The following is a 22,628-nucleotide window of genomic DNA, read 5'->3' as shown; positions in this document are numbered from 1 at the left end:
ATGATACTGTATTAAACTGTTATTTTTTTGTTCCATCTCAGAAGGATTGGATGTTTTAAACTGGTGAAGGGAGCCCATGGATGTTACGGGCGGTGGAAATAAAGCAGCCTGAGTCCCAGGACTGCATTGGTGTAGACTCTAGACCACTCTTCGTAAGCTGGGTGAAAGTGGGCAGCTTACTTCCCTTCTCTAAGCCTTCCTTTGCTTCTCTCTAGGTGGCCAGAGTCTTAGCACTCCCCTCATAGGGCCCTTGGGAGGATTAAATGAACTCCGTGCCAAGCACATGATAGTCAATAAAAGACAGGAATTACTATCAGCATTTGCCTTTTAGTACTTTAAGAGAAACATTTTTAGCACCAGTATTTGGCACTAACTACAATAAATCGAATCCTGAAATTTCAAAGTGACACTCTTGCCCCAAAAAGGCACTTGAAATAGTTGAATCTCATTCTTATCTTCCATCCTGGGTGAGGTATGTACTCGCTTATGTCAGGTCTGTGTGCCGAGAGGAAAATATCATAGTGGGGCTTTCTTTTTAAAATATTGGAGAAAGACCATTTATACAGTCCTGTACAATATGAAAAGCCCACTAAACCACTTTTTGAAAGGTAGCAAAGGTGATATTCAGAATATTTAGGAAGGGGCATGATACTGCCCGATCAGAATGGGCAGAGCTGTGCATAATGGTCATAGCTAGGCAGTGTGTACCTGAACTCAGTATCAGCCTAGACTCTGGTGAGGAGAGGGCTTGGGTTGTGGCTGCAAATCTTCAGCAATTTCCAGACTTTAAGTTACTAGTCCCCATAGAGCCAGCAGCTTTGTTTTTGATTTCTTTCCTCCATTGCTGCCTCAGGGAAGAGCATTGCACAAAAAATACATACCACCTACCAAGGACATGAATGTCCACACCTCCTTTATATTATAAAAACACTTCAGTCTTCAGAATGCCCACATGATAATAAACATTATTCAAATATGCATGCTCCAATAACCTAGATTGTCTCCAAAATGAACATTAAACAGGAATATTTTTATTATGATAAATCAGAATGTATCTCTCATGTTTCCAAGCACCAGTTTTGCTACATAAAATGATAGATGTCTGACCCTGGAAGTAATTGGGCTCAGGAGGAATACACGGGGAGAGAATTTTAAGTGAAGCTCAGCGTTCTTGGCTTTCTTAGCTTGTGATCAAACTTTAATCACTCTGCTTTCAAACTGTAAAATGAGTGGATTATGTAACCAAAATAAAGCGAATCCTTATTGCACCCACCAAAGCGTTTCGCGGACAGTTACTAATTAATCTGCACAAAATCCTTTCAACTCAGGATCACCCCAAGTTTGTATAAAAAGCCTTGCTGTAGCGGGTATTAGAGGTTAGAATTGTAACCCACCAGCTCTTAGGGTGCATGAAAACCCGCCTCCTATAGTTTTGTAATTCAGTTTTAGTTAGTTAGTTAGTTAGTTTGTTTGTTTGAAGTGGCAGACACCCATTCCTCCTCCCCAGGTGTCGTGTTACATTTCCCAGTCTTCATGGAGCCAGTGTAGTGTGAAGTGGGTGATAATGAGAATACTTGGCAGGGTGGGCTGCGTAGAAGGCACCTTCTTCCAGGTTGTCTCAATGTGTCCCTTCCTGTCAGGCTCTTGTCCCTGCTTCCATCTTGGAATCTTTCCCGAGTCCACCTTTCTGGGAAACGCTGAGGAACGGCTCTTCTCTTCAGCTGTGCTGCTTCTCTGTGGACTTCCAGACACCCATGTCTCCCTAGCTGGGAAACATGTTTTTTTTTTTTTTTTTGAAGGAAATTCTTCTTTCTCTCTAAATGTGTTTCTAGCTGAAGCTTTTAATGAATCTTCTCAGTGGTTTTAGGGAAACATCCCATGCATTGGGGGAACAACTTGGAACTTTACATTCTGCCTCCTCTTTCCCTGTGAATAAGGAATCACAGAAGGAGGAGATGCAGGGAAACTAAACCCACATTAAAAATTTTATAACATCCCCAGAGGTGACGACATCTTGCGGACTTGTTACTGACACCTAGAGCTGGAACTTGGAAGCTCACTGTGTCCTAGCCAGTGCTTGGGAACGCATCAGTGACCCTGCAGCAGAATTACTCTGGAAAGTTTAAAACAACAACAACAAGACAACAACAACAGTTCTGGGCCTGGTGCCTGGAAATTATGATGCAGTGGGATTGGGGGATCAGCGTTTTTGCAAAGCTCCCCCAGATGGTCTGATACGGAGCCAAGTGTGGCAACTACTTCCCTAAGTGTGCTGTTCATTAATTCAGCAAATATTGTTGAGAGCGTCTGCTGTGAGCCAAGCCCCGTGACAGGCTCTTGGGCAGACAGTGGGGATGCGCACGGAAACGGCCCAGCAGAAAGTGAGCACGGGAGAGCTTATCTTTATTTGAAAAAGGGGTTTTTTGATTATTGTTGTTGTTCTGTTGTTCCTCACCTGTAACTGCATTCAGAAACCTCAAACTGCCAGCCTGCAGGCCACATCTTGTCTAAGGCAAGTTTAGTTAGGGCCATTCTGTGTTTAAAAAGGAAAAGGAGTTGCCAACCTGAGAACAAAAAGGTTAATGGCTACTGTCTGGAAGGGAGAACCAGCTGACCCTTTTCACTGGATGGGCCGTGGGCAGCTCCATGCCCTTCCCACCAGGCACTCTCCGCTAACTTCTCCTGTCTGCCTGGTTCTTTAATGTCCTCGTATTTTGAGTATACGAGGAAAATTCAAGTATGTATTTGTGGGAAGTATCACTTGTTATTCTGGAATGTGAAGCCCTGGTGAAGGAACTTTCTCTGGTCCTACAAAATGAAATAGAAGCTCAAATATTCACATAGTGGTCCTTTAGCTGGAGGGTCTGGAGAAGCCAGAAGGAAGCAGAATCTGCGCTTAAAGCCAACCAGAAACCACAGCATCCATTATTAGCATATTTGTCATAAATGTTTTCAGGCAGGATTCTGGCTGCAGAAGAAGCAGTGCTAGTATTCAATGTTGGGCCTTTACCTGTAAATCTGTCTGTAGCTTTTTTGGTAAATTCAGTTCCACTCCCTAAGTCTGTCTGTGCGGGGAAATGAAAGCACATAGATTACTGTCGTGTGAACTGAAACGTGTTGACTTTTAGTTGCACCTCATGGTCTACATCCAGGTCTTCAAATTTTTCCTGCCAACAGTTAACAAATGCCTTCCTAATATTTCACACGGGGGAAGCACAGAAAATGCTGATACCCGTGTGGCACGCTGGGGGTGAGAGGAGAGGCCCCTTGCGACATGAGGCAGCCTGTGTACATAGAATGAGGTATCTCCCGTGTGGGCACCGTCTTTGCTGCCCTCTGATCCTTGGTTGCAAAATTTTGGTTCTTGGACATCAGCTCATTAGTGGGTGGATGAGAACCATTTCATTGAATACAGTGGAATACTTTCTGCATAATAGATATTTTCTCCTTTGACACATGGGAAGGATGCATCCTCTTTCATGGTCATACTTCGCCCAGTGAAAAAATAAAATAAATAATCCTTCAGTCAATCAATTATTTATGTATTTATTTTAGAGAGAGAGAGAGAGCGAGCGAGCCAGCATGTAAGCAGTGAGGGGGTGGGGCAGAGGGAGAGAGAGAATCTCAAGCAGGTTTCATGCTCATTGTGGAGCCCGACATGGGACTCGATCTCTTGACCCTGAGATCATGACCTGAGCTGTTGACTGAGCCACCCAGGTGCCCCAAAACAAATTTTTTTCAAAAGAAATTTATGTTTTATTTTTTTAAGTGTTTATTTTAATTCCAATTAGTTCATATACAATGTTATATTAGTTTCGAGTGTACAATAAGGAAATTGTATTTTATTTTTTTAAGAAAGATTTTATTTATTTATTTATTTGACAGAGAGAGAGAGAGAGAGAGAGAGCACCAGTAGGCAGAGAGGCAGGCAGAGAGAGAGGGGGGGGGAAGCAGGCTCGATCCCAGGACCATGAGACCATGACCTGACCTGAGCTGAAGGCAGAGGCTTAACCCACTGAGCCACCCAGGAGCCTGGGGAATTGTATTTATGATTAGAAAAAATACTGAAGTGTTCCTAATATGCAGTGTGTTATATTTCCTCAGGAGCAGGAAAGTGATCAATTATGCTTTTCAAAATTTTTAAGCAGAAAAGTGCATTTTGGTCAGAGATTTTGAGATTGCATCTGAATGGCAGACATATTTTGTTTGGTCAACACCATTGTTTTGAAGTTGTATTTTTATTAGTTTGAAATGGAACTTCTATAAAACTCTGTAGGTCCGGCATCTTCCAAAAAAATCAGAGAGTCTGGCAGCCCTGGGCTCACATCGCACCATGTGGACTGCCCTCAAGGCTGAGGTAGATGGGCACACACGCTCCTGTGCTCATCTCCACCCGTCCTTATGTACGTTCCAGATTATTCCATATGGGCAGTTAGTTGAAGGATTCCTTTCACCCCCTATCACCCTTGTGGAGTATGGGCTTCATCAGAACCATTATTTATTTGTGTGAAAAAAATAGAGGCTTGTTGTGGTGGGGGAGGGACCCAGGGGTACTTTTCCTTCCCATGTCCTCAGCTGAAATTGCTGTGGGTATAAATCCAAGCTGCTATCACAGTTTGCCTCAATTTAGATTTACACTTCTGTGTTGATAGTGTGGATGTTTTATACACCTAGATGCAGCCCCTAATAGGTGTGAATTCTAAGCAGATAACTATTCATAGCCACGATTAGCATTTCTAAAAGGTGTCAGAATCACTCCTTTCATTGTGATAAAGCAACTTTAAAAAACACAGTTAAACAGAACAAGTACCTTTTAAAAAGATGTAAGCAATTAATATCCCTTAAAATGAGTTAGAGACCTATGTTTGAGTTAGTACTTCAAGTCTTTGATTTCTCTCTGGTCAAGTTGTCACTTATGTTTAATTTCTTTGAAATAATAGCAGCAACTGTTACGTCTTGAATACCAAGGAGTTGGCTCAGCATATAATCACAAACTTACTTAATCCTTATAATAAACGGATTATGTACATCTTTACTGCCCCAATTTTACAGATGCAGAATTTGAGAGCAAAAGAGGTTTAAATAACAAGTTACTTGCCTATGGTTATAGAACCTGGTATGTGTGTGTATGTGTACACACATACATATATGTTTATGCCACATATTTATATACACGTGCACACATAGAATATACACATATCGTCCCTATTGAACCACAGTTCCTTCGGCCTCTCATGATTTTAAGCTATTCTGAACCCCCATTCATAGTAAGAAATAATGGTTATTTCAGGCCTCACTACTTAAAACATTGTATTTCCATAGTATCCTTGTGCAAAACAGTACTAACCCTTACTAAATTCAGTACATGTGATCATTATTTTCTCTTCTTTCATTAGTCTCCAAACACACACACACACACACACACACACAAAAAAAAAAAAAAAAAAAAACAAAAAAAAATCAATGTATACTCTCCCAAGTGAACCATAACTTGAAGTTTGGGGAACACTGACTTAGAAGCTAGGTATCAGGCAAGCCATTCCTGATAGAGCCAGTGAGACGAGACACTTGTTAAAATGGGGCCACGGTACAAAATCATCATTTCCTAATAATGGTTCATGGAGCCATACATTTTTCTTTGGATTCATATGTTACCTTACAATGGAAAGATCTTTGCTTTACTTTACAATAAAAATAATTATTTAAAATTCTGTATTAAAACTGCAGCTGTTCTTTTGTATGCCAATTATACCTAAAGTAACTAAACAATAATAATCAAATGGGGGCGGGGTGAGTGGAGCTATAGACAGAACAAGAAGGTCAGAGTACTGGTATTTGTTGAAGTTGAATCATGAGTATATGGGAATTCATTACCCTATTTTGTTTACTTTATATGTGATGAGAATTTTTCAAAAAGTTATTTTTACAAAGTAGGCCACCGTAGTCTCTGCTGTGTTTTCAGCTGAGGCTCCTGGTTGTCTGAGAGCAGGACACACAAAGGTTGACATGTGGACTTTCTTCTGTAAAGATATGAACAGTAAGTAGCTAGGCTGACAGAAGCTGGTTTTGGGGGGTCTTCTGATACCAAACTGCTCTTGAGTTGGTTTTTTTATGTTGACACAGTTCATATTTGTGGGTGGATAATTCTTGGTTATGGGGGACTGTTTTATATATTATAGACTGTTTAGTGACTCCTCTCCTTGGCCCCTACCCTCTAGATGCCAATAGTGTATCCATAGACTTTCCATCCCCAGTTACGAAAACCAAAAACTTCCTCAGACCTCAGCAAATGTCCATTGAGGGGCATAATCACTCCAGTTGAGGGCCACTGTCTTACATCCTAAACACATCACCTGGTATTTATGCCTAGCTCACTTTAGGTCAGATTGCTAAAGCTTCCAAGAACCACATTCTACTCATGTTTTAGGGTAAACCAATTACAGATTAGGCAACATAACAACTAGGGATTAGTTTAGAAATGCAGACGTAGGCAGGGTCATTTATCTGAAATTGGACATGTTAATTAACCTTTATCTATCTTAGTAACCTCATCTGTAAAATGGGGATGGTCACAGTACAAGTGTTGACTTTTTTTTTTTCTTTTAAAGACTTTATTTATTCACTTGACAGAGAGAGAGAGAGAGAGATCACAAGCATGCAGAGAGCCAGGCAGAGAGAGAGGAGGAAGCAGGCTCCCCGTTGAGCAGAGAACCTGACTCAGGGCTTGATCCCAGGACCCTGAGATCATGTCCTGAGCCAAAGGCAGAGGCTTAACCCACTGAGCCACTCAGATGCCTCATAGTATTGACATTTATAAAGCTCTTAGAACCTTGCCTGGCACACATTAAGTAGTGAGGATTTGCCATTCATATCTCCCTAGAACCCATTGTGCCAACATGATGGTTTGCGACTCTTGTAGATCAAGGGATTCTCCAAAGTGCCATGCTAGTATCATATCTAATTGCTAGTCTTTGTAAGTGTTTGGGTGCTTTGAGAATGTTTATGTAGAATGCATACTCAAACTGCTGCCTGAGTAATTTGTGATGTAAAAGAAGGAAGTGTGATGTGGTGCAGTTGGTTTTTAGATCTCCAAATGGAGAAACACCTTAAATGGAGTGACCCCTCAAGATCAAACCATAGTTTCTGTATTAATTTAACTATGAAAGTGACAGTATAAGCATAGGGAGATGGTGAGCACTTGGTCCCTGCAAAGGCTTCAGTGTATCTTTGATGGTTTGAAGACACTGATTCAGAGCCCAGGCTGGGATAGTACACAACAAGACCTCTCCATCCCAGAGTCCCTCTTTTCTCTTTTAGCTACTGAATAGTGGTGAATCTCTTCTCTTTCCCCGTCATCATATACCTTCAATCTTGCTCATGTGATTTTGGCTGAGGCAGAATCAATACTGTGCAAGTAAACTCCAAGAAGAGTGTCTCCTCTAGAAAAACACACCTTTTCCTTCCTATATTTTCAGTTCTTCCCCTCAGTTTATAAATATGCTCAAGAATTTTCCAACTTAAAAATAGCTTTCATTGACTCTCCATCGACCCTCTGCCCATCTCCAACCACTATTCCTTCTCTCTCATTCTAAATTATTGAAAGAGTAGCTGATTCTTGCTGTGGCCACTTCCTTGCCCTCTAGTTTACAGTTCTGCCCTCCACAATGTGGCTGAAGCTTCACCAGGACTGCGCTGAGCCTGACACGGTAACATTGCCAAAGGCATGTTGAAGGTCTTGGTTCACAGTCTCTCTCTCTCTCATTCTTTCTTGTTCTCCTTCTTTCTCTCCCTATTTGTGTATATTTTAAAATTAGCTTTAGTGAGGTCAAATTTACATACCATAAAATTCACTCGTGTTATGGGTACAATTCAGTGAATTTTAGTAAGTTTACAGAGTTGCGCGACCATTGCCACGATCCAACTTTAGAATACTTCCATCACCGTGGAAAGAACCCTTTCTCCCATTTACAGTTACCGTGGATTCACACTCCCAGCCCTAGGCAATCAGTGTTTGAGATGTTCTCCATCACTCCCTTGCAAATCCATGCACTCTGCATGCACTCTGCTTTTATAATGCCGTCTATCTATGGGCTGCCCTGTGCCTCTTAACGGTCCTTTGCTCTCCTCGAGGAGTTCTTCTTTCTCTGCTCACATCATAAAGGTTGGCCTTCTCCGTCTCTCAGCCCAGTGCTTTCTGGACGTTCCCTGTATCATTTTATTCGCTACGATGAATCACTTACTATGCTGGGTTTTGCTGGTGTTATGATGTCCTCCCAAACCTCCCTTCTTCCATGTCTCCTAGGTAAGCTCTTTTTAATTTAAGAATTACCTTGGATGCCACCTGTTCTAGTATGTCCTGTGAAGTGTCCTCATTTGGTCATACTTCTTGTCTATATTGGTCTTGTAGATACTTCTTGTCTAACTATATATATATGTCTCTATATACTTCTTGTCTAACTCTTGGTCATACTTCTTGTCTATAACTGTACATTGAAAACCTACAGCTCATGAGCTGGGACCAGAAGCAGCTTTGTTGTCTCTTATTTTCCCCTTAGATTCTTTCTGTAGAATCCGCTTCTGCCCCTGCATGAAAAACCCAAGTGGCCCTATACACTGTACTTTTTTTTTTTTTTAAAGATTTTATTTATTTGACAGAGATCACAAGTAGGCAGAGAGAGAGAGGAAGGGAAGTAGGTTCCCTGCTGAGCAGAGAGCGTGACGTGGTGGTCTCTAGACCCTGACATTCCCTGAGTGCAGTTCTCAGAACCCTGAGATCATGACCGGAGCTGAAGGCAGAGGCTTTAACTCACTCAGCCACCCAGGCACCCCTACAGTGTGCTTTTGATGATGCTTAGATATCAGATGTAATTTTGATAAAAAAATTAAAGTGCCCAGTCTGTGTAATAGTAAAACTTAGAACTTAATTTGGAGACAAAACATCTCCCTCCAGCGTTCAGCTACTGGAGAGGGGAAGTCAGGAGTTAGAGAAAGAATTCTTTGGCTTTCCTTCTTACCTGGCATATCCTTATCCCCTCCCCTTAATTTGCTGATTCCAGTTTGGCTTAGTGTTTTACAAGGGAAGAGAAGAAAAAGGCCGGCCCCTGGTACTTGATGGATTTCATTAGAGTGATTTAAGATCATGGCACTTGACACTCGCCAGTAATGTAGAACTGCTGTTTTCTTTCATTGGTTCTTTCATGGGTTCTTTAGAGATCCCCAAACTTTGGACATGTCCCTTCTTCAGGTCTCTGTGGTGATACATGCCCACCCGACCTTGTCATTTCCTACTTCCTCAGCTGCCGGAAGTCCAGAGGTACGCTAGCTTCCCTCTGGCAGGTCTCCTCCTCCTGCCTTGCCCCGTGTACTCCCCAGTGTGTATCTGGCCCCCGGGAAATGCCAGCCGCTCTGCTTCTGTCCTCTTTTAAGATCCATTTCCTTCCCACATTGCGTCTTCTGTTCCGCTTCAGCCTGCTCTTACTCTCCAGTGTGGTCCTAGACCCCGGCATTCCCTGAGTGCAGTTCTCTCTGGAGTCCTTAAAGCAGAGCTGCAAAGAAGTACCCTTCTTCCTGCCCCCAAGGGGGTGGGACTTACCAGAATTCTCTTCAAAGAAACATTTTTCAAAGCCTTCACTTAGTCTCCTGAAACCTCTCATGGGAACAGGGGTCTCAGAGTCAGACATATGGTTTTGCGGTATCTCCTTTGAAAAGTTGTTCCCCATTCTGTTCTGGAACCTCTCTTTCACGTGGGATGTGATCCCTACTGTGTCTGGGTGACCGAAGGAACTTCATGTTAACATCCTGTTGCAGACTTCTTTTCTCCACTCCAGAATCTTTTTATGGACCAGCATGCTTCTTGAGGGCAAAGATGATATTTTACTTTAAAATATCTTCTCTGTGTCTGTCCCTGACACGCTGTAGGCACTCAGTGAATGTTCTCATTCGTCCAAAATTATGAGGGAAGAAATAGAATGGCCTTGCTGGGAATGCTGAAAGGTTCTTTCTAGTACTTTTCAACTCCCTTTTTCCTTTTTCTACTTGACTCTGGCAGTAAAATTATTTACACGTTTTTGACCATGCTAGACATGAAGTAATATTTTTTCTTTTAAAATTGTTTATTAATGTTTTATATTTATATATTTTGTATTAGGCAACCTATATATGTATACTGAAGAAAATTTAAAATATATAATAATATATAATAATGTAAAAATATTTTATTCCTCTAGTCCCTGTTCCCAACTGCACAGTTCCTCCCCAGAAACAGCTGCTCTCTTCAGTTCTCACATATCCTTTCAAGCTATTCTCCATGCTTACAAACGTATATAGATATATGATTTTTGACCCCATACAAAAAGTATCCTACTTCGCACACACTGTTTTATACCTAATGATTGTGGCTTAGTGTGTCTTGGAGATATCTTGATTTAATCCTAAATAGTGTTGCTAAATTCTTCTTAATTCATGCCTGCAACAGGGGTGGTGTTTTATCACAGTGTATAAGCTTGAAATCAAGCAGAAGAACTGTTTATTTAAATAGCCCTGTCCTTTCCCTTGACAGAAGAAATTTAATTTCTTAAAAATTTAACGAAATTTAATGTGCTACAACTTAACGAACTGACTCCAATTGCCTATTATATTAATACAGAGTGTTAAAAATATATACAATATCAGCTCATACTTTATGGTTCCCTAATGGTCCTATTGCCTAAGCATTCCATTTCACACCTATTATGTGAAAAAAGATGTATAGAAAATACACAGCACCTGTCATCCTTTTTTAGGGAGGTAAATATTTTGACCGATCTGTGTGTCTCTTTATCCGAAGAATGGGGGTGATAATAGAATGTTTATGGATTATTCTGAGGATGAAATGGGTTAGTGTATGGACTGTACTTGAGAAATAACCCTCAATAAAAGGCAGTGGTTATTATATTCTATTCATTTTCCTTTCTGAAAGTTTGAAAATTGTCTTTGTAGAAAAACATTTCCATCATATTGTTATTAAGCTATTTTAAAATTCTAAAAAACATATGATGGCAAGGAATGTTGTTATGCAGACTTAGGAAAGGTACGTTGTTTCTCATCACCGTGTCATGAGGTCTACAATAATTTCCCATTTAATAAGAAGGAGAAGACTCATGCAGCATTTATAATTATGGAAAATTGTCTTTGTTCATTTTGTCCCTGTTTAATTTGGAAAATGTCAAGGATAAAAATATGTCATTGAATTTGCTTATTGTTTAGTTTTCCCATTATCACTAAATGTGGTGAGACCCCAAAGTCTAAGTCCCTTAATTAGGGCATGGATCTTTTCTTTCTTTTCTCCTTTCTCTTTTCCTTTTCTTTCCCTTCCCTTTTTAAAGGATTTTGTTTATTTATTCCAGAAAGACCGAGAGAGAGTGAGAGAGAGCACCAGCGTGGGGCAGGGAGAGGGAGAAGCAGACTCCCCATTGAGCAGGAAGCCTGATGAGGGACTCGATCCTTGGACCTGAGCCAAAGGCAGATGCTTAACCAATTGAACCAACCAGGCACCCCTTCTTCTTCTTCTTCTTTTTTAATTTAGAGAGAGAGAGAGAGCATGTGTGTGAGCAGGGGTGGGGGCAGAGCAGAAGGAAGGAGAAAATGCCAAGCAGATGCTACACTGAGCATCCAGCCTGACATGGGGCTTGACCCCACCACCCCAAGATCATGACCTGAGCCAAAACCAAGAGAAGATGCTCAACAGACTGAGCCACCCAGGTACCCTGGCAAGGTTCCTTTCAACAGATGTATTTAAAAAAAAAAATCCCCAAAGAGCAACTTAGGTCTGATTATATTAGAAAAACATGAGACAATCTTTTTTTTTTTTTTTTTTGAGGATAAATCTCATGACCTCTCAGAACCTCTATTTTGTTATTTGCAAAATAAGGATGGTATTATCTACATTGTGTGTTCTTTGAGCAGTTTTTTAAAATTAATTAATTTATTTTTTATTTATTTTCAGCAACAGTATTTATTTTTTTTTTGTACTCATTATTTTTGCACCACACCCAGTGCTCCATGTAATCTGTGCCCTCTCTAATACACACCACCTGGTTCCCCCAACCTCCCACCCACCCCACCACTTCAAACCCCTCAGATTGTTTTTCAGAGTCCATAGTCTCTCATGGTTCACCTCCCCTTCCAATTTCCCTCCAACTCCCTTCTCCTCTCTAACTCCCCTTGTCCTCCATGCTATTTGTTATGCTCTACAAATAAGTGAAACCATATAATAATTGACTCTCTCTGCTTGACTTATTTCACTCAGCATAATCTCTTCCAGTCCTGTCCATGTTGCTACAAAAGTTGGGTATTCATCCTTTCTGATGGAGGCATAATACTCCATAGTGTCTTTTTCAGGGGGTGAAGATTGCATTAGAAAATCCCGCCTTTTTTTTTTTTTTTTTTTTTTTTTTTTTGAAATTCAGACTTGCTCCAAAACAAAAGTATTGTCCTGAACATTGAGCAAGGGGCAGCATTGCATGCCAAGTAGTCACCCATTCATTGGTGGAGAGATACTTGTAAAATAGCATGCCCTGGAAATGGCTATGCTCATTTGAGTTTAACATAAAGCAAGAATATTGAAGTTAAGCCCTCTTTGGAGTATATTTAGGAAGGGTTGACATTTTTGTCTAATCTTTTGAAGGAGGAAATGGGTTGGCATGTTTTGGTGGCTGTGTCTTTTCCCTTCAGCACATGTTTGGCTGAAGGCAGTGGAACCAATTGAAAAAAGGATATGTAATTTTTCCTGACATATCATCAGTGCAAATCTCTTTGAATTGAGGACAGGGAGATCTCTTTGAGTTGCTAGAGAAGATGTTTTTGAGTTGAGGACAAAGTAAAGAGGCTCTGAAATCAAACAAGGCACCTCAGAGTGTTCCGGCAGCGTTTTTACAGCGCTGACTCATCGACTCGATGTATGTGCAACGTGACTCTAGTTCTGTTTCTGCCTGTGTACACTGATTGCTGAAAGACCAAAAGGAAAAATTAACTGGATGTCACAGATGCCATGCCTCACTGTACCAAAAGCAACTTCATACTTTCAACTTCTTTGTCAAGCCTTCAACAGTAGCCTTATCCAAATATTTTTTAACAGATTTTTTTCTCTGTGTATAATTTATATTTAATTCTATTTTGATAGTCTCTATTCATCTCTGCATGAACAAAGAAACAAATTAATCTCTAAATAGTATACATTCACATGCATATTTGAACATCTGCATATATATATCATATCTATGTGAAAGAAATTATTTTTCACTGTAGTAAAGCAATTGTGTACAAAAGTTGTATCCGTCTGTTTGTATTCAGGTAGGGAGGTAGGTGAATCCATAGCTTTGGCTAAGTCTTGGAGGGGGTCTTAACCTACAGCAGGTTATAAATCGCTGGTTTGTTTGTTTTTGTTTTTGTTTTGTTTTGTTTTTGTTTTTATTTTGGTTTTAGCAGATCTTAGTTTAGTTGGAGAAGGAAGCCATAGTCAAAATAACTGTAATGGAAGGTGTTGAAAATGTTGAGAATGAAGAAAAGAAAATCAGGTGCTGTAGGGGTCCTTGGGAGCACGAGATGACTTTTGGCTGGCATTTACTGTGCTTGCTGATTGTACCACTGTAAACACAGAACTGGGAAGATACCACCAGTCTTGGGCATGTTATTAGTTACCCTCTCCTTCCTGCTGAACATTTATGAACTGTATGGAGAATGCGTGTGTTGTCAGGAATCTTGGACTTAGGAGTCCAATGCTCATGTAAATTTCATTCCCTACCCATTCAGTTCCAGCAGGAAAGAGGTCTAGTATGCAGACTAGATCACCTACATTTCACATGATGATTGTGAATGAAAACAAGGGAGGTAGATGATGCCTGATATCTGATCCAGCAGGATGTGAGATCGCATCAAACCCTAAAACTTATTTATTAGTTGGCTGCGATGGTATTATGGTTATATTCCATGACAGTGAGTTAATAGAAGTTCTAGAACACTCATAATTCAAAACCCAGCAAACTTTTATCTATCCATTAATAATTGAGTGTTCTACTGTAGTATAGGTCTCTAATCTGTTTTGGGGGAGGGTCTTGGTGGAGGGTGGGAAACCCACATATTCAAAGAATGGAATTTCTTTCTCACATGTCAGAGTGAGAGTTGTCTTTCTGTGGATGTGAGACATGTGTTAAGCAGTCCTTCTAGACAAAATTTCTGTAGGGTTTGTCTCATTGAAAAAGAGAGCTCTCATTAAGTGTCTATTACTCTGATATAAACGAAGCCAGATCATTCTCACGCCTAAATTTTCCACCACCTAAAGAAGCTTAACTCTGAGCATTTGCCAAGACTACATTCAAAGTTGTCCATATACTTTTAATATTATAAGTATATATCAATATTTCATGATACACAATCTTAGCAATTTTTGTAAAGTATGTGACAAAAGCCACAAATGGCCTCTTCTTTTAGAGCAACCAGGAACAACTATTTAGAGCATTTTTGGTTTTGATTCCAAGGTCTAGCATTTTTTTTTTTTTTTTTTTTAGCTCAGCTGACATTAAGAATAGATAGTACAGTTGTCAATATGTACTAAATTTGGGGGCTATTTAAAGATTGCCATGAGAATCGCGTTGTGAATATATTAAGCTGTAGCCCTCAGATGCAAATGTCTATTAGCAGAGAAAATTCTAAAAAGTCTATTTTTTCTTTGATTTAAAACATTCCTATGACTAGTAGAATATTTTAATGCGGCAAGATGACATTTTGATTTGTATTTGTCTTGCTTCAGTAGCTTCCTTTGTATTTATTTTAGCTTGGTGATTTCAGAAGTGGGACAAGTTTTATATGTCCCTTCTCTCCGTGACAATACTTAGCAATGCTGAGAAGTCAGGTTGTGATTGTATTAATTACTTTCATTATTTATAAAGTCAGTGCCCTACTTCAGCACTGATTAAAAGTGAGCAACATAATTTTTAGAAATAATGTTCCTAAATGAGGTTTTATTTTATGTTCAAACTTTATTCATTGTGTTTCTGTGTGTGTGTTTGGGTATGTGTGTGTGCATATTATAAGAAGATTGGAATATATATTTTTCTTCTTTTAAACCTGGGGGTTTGCCTAATATTGACTAGCCTCTGATTTCTATGAATTTGAAGGTAAGAATGAAACTGGTGTGTTGCAAAATGTTTTCTTTTCATCCTTTTATGTCTGATATAAATTATAATATGTCTGATTTGAATGTTCATTGATTGTGGCAATTACTAGTTAACACTGCAGTAACTTTTCAAAGGGTTTTATCTTGATAGTAGTATTCTTAGCCAGGCATATGAGATATACAACTAGGCAGTCTCATTTCATACCACACTCAACCTGGGCCCCCGCATTTCATTTCAGTAACTTTGTTTCTGTTCTAGCAACAAGCCAGGAACCCTTAAGCCCCAAGGCCTTTGCATATTCTATTCCTTATTTCCACAGTGGACTGCCAAAATATTTAACCAGCAATAGGGCATGGCCACTGACCAATCAGAAGGGCCATGGACTAGAGCAGGTTCTGGAAGCCCCTTGCTTAGCCAGGGATTAACCTTTTATGTGATCAATGCAGGGTGTTGGAGTGGGGTGCTAGGGCAGTTCTTGGGAGATGAGGTGGTAGTTGATGGGAGAGGGTCCAGACAGTGATGAGTCACTAGCCTCTTTACCATCTCAAGGCCATACCAAGTATTTGTGTATACCTGGGAAATTTCTTCTTTCCTTTACCATTTAACATATACACACCTCTGATTATATATAATCTCTTCTTTTCTTCCATTATACTTTATTTCCTTAGAGGAGCTTCCCCGCTCTTCCTGATGAGGGCCATTCTCATTGAGCCTTTCGTAGAAACTTCTATCACTACATTTTACATTTCACAGTGGCTAGTTTATAAATACTTTGTATTGAATTTTATCATGTTTCCCTGCTTGTAGGCAGGAATTCCTGAAGACAGGAATCATCGGTGACCTGACAACCCCATCCCCCGTCAACCTTCCCTGAGTCTTGAAATTCCAGCCCTTACTAGGTGCTCAATAAGTATTTATTGAATGAATGAGTTTTCCAAAAGATTTTAGAATTTCTTTGGACACATTTATACTTTTAAAATTTAAGTGATATGCATGTTACTTTGGGGATGCATTGTTGGGAAGATAACATTTTTAAAAAAGATTTGTTTACTTATTATTTTAGAAAGAGAGAGAGGGCAAGTGAGGAGAGGAGCAGAGGGAAAGGGACATATAGACTCCCTGCTGAGTGTGGAGCCTGGTGCCAGGCTCTATCAATCCCATGACCCATGTGATCATGACCTGAGTTGAAATCACCAGTCAGACACATTCAACCGACTGAGACACCAAGGCACCCTGGAAGATACATATTTTTAAAAGATTTTATTTATTTATTTATTTATTGGAGAGAGAGAGTGAGAGAGAGAGAGTGAGCGCGCGCATGATTGGCAGGGGTTAAGACAGGGAGAAAAGCAGACTCCTGGCTGAGCAAGGAGCCTGATCGGGGCTCAATCCTAGGACCCCGGGATCACGACTGAACTGAGGTAGATGCCTAACTGACTGAGCCACCCAGGTGCCCCCCAAAAACATTTTTTTAAGTTACCATCTTTTTAATGCCTTTATACACATTTTTCTGAAGTGATTTTTCAAATGATGGCTAGATCCAAAGCTGTGACTTATCTTCTTGTTCTAACAGAAACGCTTTCACTCACATGAAGTCCAGTACAAAGATTTAATCTTCTGAGTTGAATTATTCATTGTTCTTAAAGCTCAGCAAGAAACATTAAAACTTGAAACTTGAAAGCCCACTACTGTATATACAGGATGTTTGGAACATTGGAACTACTAGTGATGGATGAGCTGTGTCCTACCTTCAGAGAGTATCAGTCTAGTAATTTTCTCCTTATCCTATTTGTAAGTGTTGGTAACATTTTCTTTCCTCACTACAGTATCAGAACAGAGACCATATTTTGTTTTCTTTTTTCTTCTTTTAAGAACTTACCTATTTATTTATTTGTTTGACACAGAGAGAGAGAGAGAGAGAGAGAGAGCAAGAGAGTGAACACAAGCAGGGAAAGTGGGAGAAGGAGAAGCAGACTCGCCACCGAGCAGGGAGCCTGACATGGGGCTCAGTCCTAGGACCCCAAGATCATGACTTGAGCCGAAGGCAGATGCTTAACTGACTGAGTCGCCTAGGCACCCCTACATTTTGTTTTCTATATGACATAGAACAGAGCTTCTAATAGTTACATGAATATGCTTTTTTTTAAAATAGGTAATACATTTATGTATTTATTTATTATTTTTAAAGTAAGCTCTATGCCCATCATGGGGCATGAATTAATGACCATGAGTTCAAGAGTCGAATGCTCTACCAACTGAGCCAGTCAGGTACCCTTGGATGTTTTTTAATAATGATTATGATGACGGTACTACAGGGTGCTTTGTTAAAGTTTGTCTTTTCTTTTTCTTGACAATTCGAACTACTTGTTCTTTTTATGTTTGTTATTACCCCATCCTTTCCAAGTTCAATTTCATGTATAACCTGGATAGCTTTAAGTCCTCAGAGGAAGAGATACCAGTCCAGTCACTGTTATACTCCTCAAGCCTTTCCTCTGTTCAAGACTTATCCATTGTCTTCAGTCTTTAATAGATCTTGCAGTCACTCTCAATTTTTTTATGAATCTGACGCATCACATATATCATTGCATTTCATGTTTCATGCCTTTTATGACTGCCATTGTATTTGAAAGTTTTTTTTTTTCTTTTTTATTTCTTGCCTTTCTACTTTGTGCACACACACGCATGTGTATGTGTGTGTGTGAGTTTGTATAGTTGTGCTACCCTTCTCATGGTTTCTGGACTACTTTCCTTACATGCTCAGTGATTACAAGGAGATTATAGCATTTATGGATGTCAGTTATAAGTTAAATGTAATCTCGAATGATTTCAGTTATCGTTCAAGTTAGTAAAAAACAATATGGACATAAAATGTGTCACTGACTGAGAAGAAATAAAAGAAGGAAGGCTTGGTATCTGAAAGCCTCTGATGCAAGTGGGGAAACTCAGCCACTGGAAAAGGTTGAGCAGTGTGACAGTTGATAATGGCAGAAAGTGTGCCCTCACTTGTGTGCTTAAATCGTTGAGTAATTTTGATCCTCAGTCTTTTGGGATCTGATGGTATGGAAAATAGCTTCAAAAACTCTCAGGTTCACGGGCCCACTGTAATAGACACTACATCTCCCCCACATATACCCTCTAGTTTTTCATCATGTCAGTGCACACACTGCTTTCAGTTGTCACCATATACATTTCTTTACCTGAAGCCATGTTTTTGGCCTCTGGAGCCATTACCCAGAAGTGCTGGGTAAAACTCCCTGGAAATAGCTTTCAAATGGTAACTAATGAGAGTTATTGTATAAATATTCCAGCTTCCTTGTCCATTGGCAAGGATAACTCTGGGCAACTCCAAATAAGTCTTGGAGGACTCTGAGGCATACACTCTACTGGGTCTGGACCTTCAGAGTTTCCCCAGTGAGAATAAGGTCCTGTCAAACATAGGGATTGGTGGCTTTATTTCTTATCCTTTATTGGCTTCCTTCCTCCCCTTGTCTCCTTTCTTCATACCCTGACTCTTTGTCCTTTACCATCCAAGTAAGCTGCTTGCATCTGAATTCATTTAGCAGTGTTTGTGTTAGCAGAACCCAAGATATATGCAGTTTGTAGTAATGGGACTAGTGAGAGATGGTCACAGATCCCATGATGGTAAAAGTTACTAACTTGTTGTTCTTAGAACAGTAGTTCCCAATTGTATTTCTACAGTTTCAGATTCCTGTGGATTAAATCATACCCAAATTCTGGAATTTTTGTTACAACCTCCATCTTACTTCCCATGCAAGAACATATATTAGATTACAAGCGCACAGGGACAACATTACTAGAGGAATGACTGATTTAAGATATTATGTACAAGTACAATTAATTGCAAGTTGTCATATTTTCACTATCAAAATTGTTATCTGGACACACTTGATTCTAGTCAAATACATCACATCACAAATCGGGATCCCTTGGTAAACTACCACTGTCTTGAGAAAGCTGAGATTTCTATCTCTGGTTCAGCAACAACTAATACAGCCCAATCCATAGCAACTGCTGAATCAGAGTTTTATATCTTTTCTGCTAATGTGGATGATAGTCAAAGCATCAGTTCGCCTGTATGGAACCAGCTGTGTTTCAGCAGTCCAGAAAAGATTATTCAATTTTAGGTGTGTAGATCTAGCCTACTTGATCATTGATTGTAACTTGAACTAGTTTCAAATGGCCGCGGGAAATGATTCAAGGTATCCATATATTTATTTTCTCTTTAATCAGCACATTTAAGTTCATGAAAATACAAGAAAGGAAAAAAAATTATTTCATTTTCAAGATTCTCAGACTGAACAGTCTCCACCATTCTCGTTTTTTGATCTGTTTTATGCAGTATATGTAATTGGGGGATTTTTATAATGGTCTCTGAAAAAAATAGGCTTAATATGAGCATTGATAATGCTATTTATAATTTGTATGTCTTATTAGGGATTCAGAGACAGTGAAAATGGTGCTTCAAGATATCTTCATATTTGACTCTTAGTTTTACCAAAATGTTATCATTAGAGCAAATGAGAAAGATTAGAATTTTAGGGTAATATATTATTTGTTCTAATTATTACCTAGCAAAAGTTTTAGTATTTGATATGTTAATATTTAATGCTTTAGTGTTGTTGAACATTTATAATTCTGTGAAACTGCTTCCAACTGCATGTCAATTACATGAAATATTTTTATTTTTTTAATTAATTTTTTTTTTTTAGAGAGAGAGCACAAATGAGGGAGGGGGAGAGGGAGAGAGAGAGAATGCCAAGTGGGCTCCATGCTTAGTTCTGAACCCCAGAGATGGGCTTGATCTCATAACCCTGAGATCATGACCTAAGCTGAAATCAAGAGTCGGACCCTCAACTGACTAAGCCACTCAGGTGCTGCACATAAACTGTTTTTAAAGTAACTACATTTCATAAATCTTCTCTTTTGTATCGCAAAAGATTTGTTTCATTTTAGGGGTTTTTTTTTTTTTTCCATTTTAGGATTTTGAGTGGCTGTGAATGATACAGTTTTATGAAAAGAAGAAAATGTATTTTTTTAAAGCAGCTTTTTTTTTTTTTTTAAGTCTAACTTCTTTGTACATATATTTTACAGATTAAAGGATTTACCTGAAGACAAAGCATTCTATTCATCAGAGACTGGACAAGAGTTACTCTTGCTTTTGGCAATTAAAGATGATGTTGTCATGGAAACAGTTGATCCTGCTTTCATTCATTGGCTGCCTAGGAGGTAACAATAAGCTGTATTTTCTAAATGGAGGTTAGAACTATACATGAGCCATATGTTAAATAATTTTTAAATGTTGAAATTATACTCCATCAGTAGCAAAGAGAAGCAAATGTTTTTCCCATAAAGAAATTTTTAATTTCCTCTTCTGAAAATCAGTTCTCTTCCCAATTCCCTGATTTTCACAAGCCTTTCTATCTCCATAGCAGAGATGCCTAATAATACAAACCTACTGTAGTATGATAACTGTAACAGTTAATCAGAATTTGAGAATGTTAATTTATGACTTTTTTCCCAGAAGGAGCTAAAAGTTGTAATATCTAGAATACAATTGAGAATGTAAGCTTTTTTAAAAAAGCCAGTATTTTCATATACAATCTTTAAAAAGAATATGATTTTTACTCTTGCAAACAACTTATTTTAGGAATAAAAAATATTCTTTTTTCTTTTTTAGTTTTTGAAAATTTTAAATCTAGAACAAAATAGAAAAAGGAATGAGTCACATATCAGTTATATGAAAGCATCTATCATAAATTATTTGATATATTTCCTTTTTGTTTTGTTTTCTGGAAGAGTAGCAAAGTAAAAGAAAAATTTTTAAAAATAAAGTGGTATATGTACTACTATTAATTTTTTTGGTTTCCTTACTGTTTTCCTTCTTTGTACTAGAAATAACAACGAGCACATTAAAAAAAAAACCGAAAAAAAAAAAAAGTAAATGTGCACATACATTCCATTTATGTTTGCTTTTATTTGAATATTATACCATTTTATTGTATTTTTTCTGTCCATGTGTCTGTGTGTGTTTCCTTTTATTTGCCTGTTTGACTCATCCCTCTGAAAATAAGTTCCAGAGATCATCACCCTGTAAAAAATTCATTGTCCATCTCTTGAGGAGACAACCAGTTTTCTACCTAAGCACAATTCCTTTAGGATACCTAAGGAAACTAATTACAAAAGTAGTCTGTCACTTTTCTTTTCTAAGAATGCAAAATTGATGTGAAATGAGGACAAATGTATTGTCAGATTAAGCATGTTACTTGAAGAAGTACATTTATTGGTGTAGATTTTTAAGCTCTTATGTCAAACTTAAAACATTTTTCACGTATTTAAATGAAAATATATGGCAAAAATTCATAATCAGTAAGAGATTACAAAATAAAACCTCCAACTTTTGAAGTTTTTGTTTCTTTTAAATCGGTTTTCCCCTGTGATGTCTCAGTCTTGCTTCTAAATTATCTTTGACTGCCACTAATCTGCATCTAGGGAAGAAGGGTCAAGTATTTATAGATGTTTGCCTTTCCAAGTGATCATTGGAGAAAGATCAACACAGATATCAAGACTAAAATGCCCATTTCTTGGATTCCTTTTTTTCATTTACATAATTTCAGATTTGAGTTTTATTGTTGTAGAGGGGACCAAAATGAAAGGGATTGTACTACCACAATATTATTACTCACCACATCAAGTTTCATAGGGCAACCTTGAAATTTCCCAACTAACTGAAAAGAAGATAAACGCAGGAAGTGGAAGTGTAGCCACAGAAAACAAGATCACTTTATCAATGGCTTAAAATTTTCCATTGTAATTTTAACCATGTCCAGTTTGCATTGATTGTTTCAGCATTTTGGGGAAATGTTTTACATATTTTTTGAGCAAATTTATAAGAACAAGTGGTGTCCATTTTGCTAGAATGTTAAGACATCATAAAACAATTAAAGGTCAACTTGATTCTCTGGATATGTTGATAAAAAAATCTATAAGGATTTGTAGGAAAGAATTGGATTAATATATAATAAATTTTAGGTAGAGTTATTTAGAAAAGTGGTAATTTTTATAATTATAGAGAAGAATTGGGCTTTTACCAATTTTCTGGAACATTGATTGTATATAGTTCTTTACATACTTCGGTACTCCTCTAGGATCTATAAAATTTAGGTTAAGAGGTTTGTAAGTGTGATATTTTGCTAATCAATATGGGTCATTTTTTATATGTATTTTTTATATGTATTAATACATTTTTTATGTATTAAATTTGAAACTCTTTCATGATATAGGGACTGTCTTACAACAAATGGCAAGCAAAAACACTTTGTGGGAATTTGCTTACTTAGAGTGGTGGTCAGCCAATGATATAAACCAGATAAACACAGCAAATGTTTGACAATTTGCATTTTCTGTCTTCTCATATTTAATCTTTTCAATTTCCATTATTTTATACATTTTTTTCCA

At 38.4% G+C, this 22,628-nt stretch overlaps 1 protein-coding gene across 1 annotated transcript in view; it reads left to right on the top strand.

Moving 5' to 3' along the window:
* Positions 1-22,628, top strand: part of CNTN3 (contactin 3) — a 338,196-nt gene that overhangs the window by 69,144 nt on the left and 246,424 nt on the right. The window contains exon 2 of the mRNA XM_059161515.1: positions 20,265-20,399. Coding sequence (XP_059017498.1) covers positions 20,345-20,399 — 55 coding nt within the window. The 5' untranslated portion in view covers positions 20,265-20,344. The remainder of the gene's footprint in view (positions 1-20,264; positions 20,400-22,628) is intronic.

This window comes from Mustela lutreola, chromosome 2 (assembly GCF_030435805.1).
Source record: "Mustela lutreola isolate mMusLut2 chromosome 2, mMusLut2.pri, whole genome shotgun sequence".
In the NCBI taxonomy this organism is placed as follows: Eukaryota; Metazoa; Chordata; class Mammalia; order Carnivora; family Mustelidae; genus Mustela; species Mustela lutreola.
This window is presented reverse-complemented; position numbering and strand designations above follow the sequence as displayed.